General features: G+C 31.1%; 1 protein-coding gene across 2 annotated transcripts; it reads left to right on the plus strand.

The window, feature by feature from the left end:
- Nucleotides 1–1,159: 1,159 nt before the first annotated feature.
- LOC100164887 (UBX domain-containing protein 6) lies at nt 1,160–4,313 on the plus strand. 2 transcript variants are annotated; one of them, XM_001948598.5, is made up of 7 exons: nt 1,160–1,734; nt 1,839–2,144; nt 2,233–2,399; nt 2,477–2,604; nt 2,686–3,089; nt 3,405–3,534; nt 3,604–4,313. In XM_001948598.5, the coding sequence occupies exons 2-7, from the start codon at nt 1,912–1,914 to the stop codon at nt 3,850–3,852; spliced, it is 1,311 nt and encodes a 436-aa protein (XP_001948633.1). In that variant the 5' UTR covers nt 1,160–1,734; nt 1,839–1,911; the 3' UTR covers nt 3,853–4,313. The 2 variants fall into 2 exon arrangements, with proteins under 2 accessions (XP_001948633.1, XP_016659539.1); XM_016804050.2 differs by lacking the exon at nt 1,160–1,734 and having other exon boundaries at nt 2,012–2,144; nt 2,211–2,399.
- The last annotated feature ends 2,321 nt before the right edge of the window (nt 4,314–6,634 follow it).

Below are 6,634 nucleotides of genomic sequence, written 5' to 3' on the forward strand. Positions count from 1 at the left end.
CCTGTAATGTATTTTACTTTGCTCCAAATGTTTGGGAATAAGTAAGTAAGTCACTTAGAATGACATTCGGATTTTTTTAATTGTTCTTACCTCTCAACATCTATACATATAAAACAACGTGAACAGGAAATTTTTATCTTTGTTATTGAAGCTATAGTATAGGTTTAAACTAAAAAAGGAATATATTTCGAGCAAAGTATCCCGCATCTTACGGTATGTCTAAATAAAATTTTTTTTTTTTTGTTTATAAGCTTATTCAATTTGTTACAAAAAAGAGAACAATAAGAACAATAAATTGATGGTAAATATTGGTTAAAAAAAAAAAAAAGAAAGAAAAAGGCAGATTAAACATACTGTAGAAGCCTCCCAGAGGAGGTGCAACGACTATCTAATTTAAATACTTATTCAAATATCAATATAGAATATGTTAAAGCCTATAATATAATCAGTTTATTTTAAAAATAAAACATTGATATGGTTAATATTAATTTTTACTTTTTAGGTTTGCCTAAGCGATGGCAACTAAAAAAAGGGGCATTACCATTTATTCATCCTTTAGAAAAAATGGAAAGTGATAAAGTAGAGGTTTGTTAATTTGTAATGTAATAACTAATAGTAGTACCTACGTTGTATTATTTAATTTAGCTAATTTATTTATTTTATTTAGTATAACTTTTAACTATTAAATATTTATAATTAATCATTAATATTATTTACTGTATTTATTGTCTTTTGTTCTAATATGTTTTACATTTTTTTCTGTGGTATTAGCCATATTACCTATTTAATAATTAGTAATTACTAATTATTACTAATTACAATCTTTTTATTCCTTTTGAATATTTCGTGATGACAAATAGTTCCTAAGTTAATCACCTAGATGGTGCTAGTAGGCAGTCCATAACATATCGCGGTTTCGTAGCCGTTTTCTGCCTGTGCAAAGCACGATTAAAGATATATAGGTATATCTTTAATCGTGGTGCAACGCATAGGCCGTTGGCAAGGTGTATTGATATATCAATATCAATACACCTTGGCCGTGTTGGGTAACCAGTATATCTTTAATCATAGTTCGTGTTCGATACCATTTTCGTCGGTGATAATTGATAAGGAGGGTCATGCGTAGTAGCGTTCTAGCTTCCATGAACACAAAAATATATTGTAAATAATGTAATACACCAATCACCAATGCTAGGTAAATCTGTACCAAACGTAGAAGTCGTATAACATACGTATTATATACTTACCGCGCTTACTTTAATATTATACGTTATCCGTCTTACGTTGGTTGTCGTCGTTCTTAGCTGACCGTTCGACGATAATATAATTAAATAACAATACTATATTACTATTATTATTATGGTTTTTCGAACGCCGATCGCATCGTCCGGCCCGCATAGGCAGAATTACCGTGAGCAGCTGTAATGACATTTCAAGAACAGGTCGTCCCGCCTCCGTCGAACAACGATACATCGACGATCGGGTGTCTGCACGGTCTGTCCACGTTCGCCAAGCTCTACTCGCTCACCGTACTCGACGACTGTTTCTCGGTGTCGGACCTGCGCGCGGTGGTTGTTCGGGCCCTGTGCGACACACTGCACTTTGTCAGCTTCGACCGATTCCAGGTCGACATATTCAACTCGCTAGTGCTGTTCGAGTGTCTGCTGCTAGTCCTGTTGATATTCGTTTGGGGCAAGTACAGCGGAGACATCTACGAGCGTTTCCTGTCCACCGGTTGGTAACTGATAATTTCTGGAACATTCAGCTGGTTGAATTCTTCGATCAGTCTGACTGTCCAGGTAGTAGTTACTCATCAAACGTCGTGTTTATTTTTCCAGACACAGTTGTCGATGAACTAAGGGAGGACGTGTCTCAGTTGAAGCTACCCAAATCATACACCCCGCGCATATAATGAGCGACAAATTAAAAAAATTTTTCCAAAAAAAAAAGGCTGACGTGAAGTTCAAAAGAGCGGGGCCCGGTCACCGTCTGAATGAAGGCGCCACCACAGCCAAGACTGTAACCAAACCGGGCGAGACATCTCGCGCCTGTAGAGTTGAACCTACCGATGAAGCCAAACAGGCTGCGGCCGCAGCCTTAGCCCGGTTTGAGAGTAAAAAGACCACCACTGGCCCTCTTAACATGTGAGTATAATATCATACCATAATAGGCAATCTATTATAAGAATAATGTTTAATATATGTTGCAAGCGGATACAATTTTGGTTTTCAGTTCGTTGGCTGCAATCAAGTCGAGAGCTAGAAAAGAAATGGAAGCTGAGAGAAAAAACGTGGATCAAAACATTGATACGTTTACATATTCAGAAGAAGAAAATACGAGTGCTGAAGTCCCTAGACAATTAGCTGCTAGTGGTATTTTTTTCCAATGTCCGATGATAGGCGAGTTTTTGTTTTATATTTATTATATTTAATGGAGTAGCAGAAAAAAATGTTTTAATAAAATCAATTGCATTTAGGCCTAGAAGTTTTGCCACAAGAAGAATGGCATGTAAAAATAGAAGAATTTATTAAAGAACAAATGAAAGATGATCCTATATTACAATCAATTCTACTAATCCAAAACTGCAATCACAATAGAACCAAGGTAAAATAAAATCTTCAAACTAATACTGTAGAATTAATTAAACCATTTTATTAATTATAATAATCACTTTCTGTTGAAAAGGTTGAAGAGTGCATTAAGTTGCTAGTAACATATGCAGAAAATATTATTAGAAATAAGGATGAAGAAAAATATCGGAAAGTCAGATTAACGAATAAAACATTTGTGGAAAAAGTGTTACCTATTAAGGGAGCAATTGAATTCTTAGAATCTATTGGATTTGTTAGAAAAAGACTTATGTACCAAGAACAGGAAGAAGATTTTTTAGTTTTCCCAGAAGAATGTTTATGTAATTTAGGCTCAGTGCAAAGCAGTGTGGACGACTTGCAGACTGCAGAACGCATTCAATTGGTGTTGGATAGAAATGCTCAGGTTCTTTTACCGTCACAGGCATCAAAACAAGTGTCACTACCCCCAGAGTTTTTTATAGTCTCTACTACTGAAATAAAAGCAGAACATCAAAAAAGGTAGGTAAATATAATAAATAATTAATGACACAAATTATTTTTTCAACAAGTTATCCAAAAAAAAAAAAAACAGCTTTAACATAGAAAAAGTTATTCCCTATTTACTGTGAACATTTTGTAAAGCTTACTGTTGAGAGCCTGAGAATACTGTCTCAGTAAGTTCCATTCAAAACTATTTTTATTTATGAATTACGGGTAGTTTTGGTACGTGGCGCAAATCCTCTTAAATAAATAATGTGCATTTCTTCAAATGAAAAATCATCATAATATACTCAAATTTTAAATAATACAATTTACTTGTTTATTTTATTTTAGAACTGAAAAATTGGAGAGTGAAATGATTCTGAAGACTAAAAACATGCGTATGAAGGAACAAAATAGATACAAATCAAATTACAAGTACTGTTTGATTCGAGTGAAGTTTCCAGACTGTTTGATTTTACAGGTAAACTTGCATCAAAAAGAATCAATTTTAATATTGTCATTTATATAACGTTTTGATTTATTCAATCAGGGAACATTCAGTGTCAATGAACACTTGTCCGACGTACTGGAATTTGTTAAAGAAAGCGTATTTGACGAAGAGCGTCCATTCAAGCTGATACTATCCAGTGGAAGTACATTTGGTAACGAGCACGAGAACATGACCTTAAGTGAATTGAACTTAGTGCCTACCACTGTTTTACTCTTCACAAACGATCCACCTGAAAACAATGAGGAACATCCATATTTAAAAGACGAGCTAATGGCATTGGTTCAGTAAACACTAAATACATTATTATTTTTTCTAATCAATTGTGATAAATTTCAATAACCAATTTTATTGTGTATTGTGTAACTTATACTTGGGTACAATCAATGGATATATTTAAATAGTTTTTTTTTGACTTTATTAGTAAAATGATATAATTTATTTCATACTTTGTGATACATAAATAAAAAAAAATATGTATTACTAAAAATTTAACATTACTTTTCTGTTAATTTCATTATAGTGCTTCATTTATACCAGCCACATATCCTTAAAACACTGCATAGAAATTATTATTGTTATTTTGGTAAGGTAAACATATTTCTAAATTTCATATTATATTAAAATTTTGTTGGAAAAATAAGTATTATGTACATGTAAATTAAAATGTTTTTTCAAAATGTACTCAGCAATTATTAAAACATATTATTGTAATATTGTGTATTATTATGGTAAAATAAATTAACAATTTATGAAAATTATCAATTATTTTTTTGACTATAAATAATTGTTATACGGGTTTGATGAATATAAAAATAAACAATACTTCTTATGCGTGATAAGTACTATGCTACCTACCTCTATTTGTAGGTGTAGTAAAAATATGCTACCTACTATAAAAAACTACTTACCAGTTACCTACCAAAAAAGTTTACAGGAGTTTACCATTTTTAAATACTGAATAATAACAATTGATGTAACTTAAATGTACTTAATGTATTTCTGATGATCATCATTGTCAAGTATTTTAATATGTTATATATTGGCATATTATTCTGCAAAACATTATGTTATGCTGTGTTTAAGTTATCCCAGAAAACTTCAAATAAATTTAAATTAATGTCGTTTTGTTTTTCAATTGACCGCCACCATTCTCTTTTAGTTGGCGGTCTAACAAGTCTGCTGCTTTACAAAGCGATGTAGAAGGACACAACACAAACTGCAAGATAGTTATTGTGGCTTGGTGGATATTTACTGGCACTTTACCAGTATAATTTTTATTTGGCTATTATAATATATAATTTATATATAAATTATTTATTTATTTAATTTTATATTATATTGTATGACCAACGAATGTTATGATGTTATAACTCAAGCCACAGGTACTTTCTCGTAGTAAAATTAAATAAAAATATAACACTTAAGAGTATTTATGTCATATTTTTCAGCATAGGTAGTATATACTGCAAAGTAGTTTTTTGGTAGGTAGCACAATACACGAGTACCTAAATATTTATAAAAATACTTATTATTTATTACTTTATTAGTAAATAGGAATTTTAGATACATTATTAATTATAATAATGTACATCCACTGTATATACTTAAAAGTATTAGTAAGTCACTCATAAGCTGTATGTCACAACTTTATTTAGTATAATATAGCTATTATTGGGTCTTTACACGAGAATACTCAGCGAGGTCCAGTATTCCTTTTTTGAGAAATAAACTAATAATAATAATATAGAGCACAGCTAATGGGCCATGAAAGATGGGCAGGCCCCTCTGGCCACCCCTTTAAATCCACCACTGAACACTGGCGAAGTGTAAATTGTCAGTTGACTATCAAATTTATAATTTAATACTCAAGTAGAAATATGAGCAAGATTCTAAGAATCTACTCTCATCAACCGATGACTGCCCAATGAAATAATATTTTTTTTTACCCCATACAATAAATCTTATTTATATAATATTCTAAATCTTCATTAAAGTGGATGTCAGCGCACTTTATGTTTTTCTCTGATCCACGCCATAGACGTGCGCAGACCTCTGAGTCAGGTATATCACCCACCCCCTAGTCATATGGTCACACAAGAAAAAAATTATAGACATTTTCACATAAACTTTTATGTGTCCCTTTTGTTGGTTACTAGAAAATGTAAACAATCAGATTTCATTATTTCCCACATAGGTACAAAATTCATCAATATTGATTTAAATTTTAAACAAATATAATCTAATAAAACAATTTATTCAAAAACGTTTAAAATATAATATATAATATATAAAAATTGTCAATTTACATTAATAGGTATTTATTTATTATTATAAATTATTCATGGTAAATCAAGTTTAGGGCTAATAGTTTATGAGATATAAATATTAAAATTTAGATGAGCGAAGTAGTGGACATACATTTCACGGGGCAAGCCTGTACCACTCAACTCCGCTCATCTAAACTTTAAATACTTATAATGCATAGACTACTCGTACTAAATTCGATTTTTATGTATCGAAATACTTAGAAAAATATTCTGCTTTGGAATGTGAAATCAAAACTGTTGTCAAAAAATGTTGTAAGCGACTCGAAACTAGGTACATGTGCAAAAAAATATTTTCAAAAACAGTTACACTTTTTGAAATAATGAGTGTTCAATTTTAAATAAATCACCCTGTATAGTCTCTCGGGTAAACACAAATGTTTAAAATCTAAAAGGGCTATACCTACTTTTAATCATGTCTTAGTAAGGTACCCACGTATAAAAAATCTCAGGTAGTTCAGCCTACCCATGCGCACGCCTATGATCCACGCATAACATGCCAATGTGCATTCAGCAGAACCATCTTTAATATTAGAGTAAGTTGACCTACTATTAATCTTAAAGTTAAGAATATAAGTTAAGAATATCTGTGTATTATGTCGGATTTTCACAATATAAACATTTTTCTGCAATGCATGATCATTTTTAAAATTTAGTATGTTTTATACTTTTAACTTGCATAAAAATCTAAATATAGTAAAAAAGTAGATATTATGTTCTTAACTTTAAACTTGATAATAGATTAA

This window comes from Acyrthosiphon pisum, chromosome A1 (genome assembly GCF_005508785.2).
Source record: "Acyrthosiphon pisum isolate AL4f chromosome A1, pea_aphid_22Mar2018_4r6ur, whole genome shotgun sequence".
Classification (NCBI taxonomy): domain Eukaryota; kingdom Metazoa; phylum Arthropoda; class Insecta; order Hemiptera; family Aphididae; genus Acyrthosiphon; species Acyrthosiphon pisum.

Excerpts from the sequence above, each read along its gene's own strand:
- LOC100164887 (XM_001948598.5), top strand. The coding sequence starts at position 1,912 with ATGAGCGACAAATTAAAAAAATTTTTCCAAAAAAAAAAGGCTGACGTG. Across the intron at positions 2,145-2,232 it reads ACCACTGGCCCTCTTAACAT|TTCGTTGGCTGCAATCAAGT; the intron begins GTGAGTATAATA and ends TTTGGTTTTCAG. Across the intron at positions 3,535-3,603 it reads CAGACTGTTTGATTTTACAG|GGAACATTCAGTGTCAATGA; the intron begins GTAAACTTGCAT and ends TTATTCAATCAG.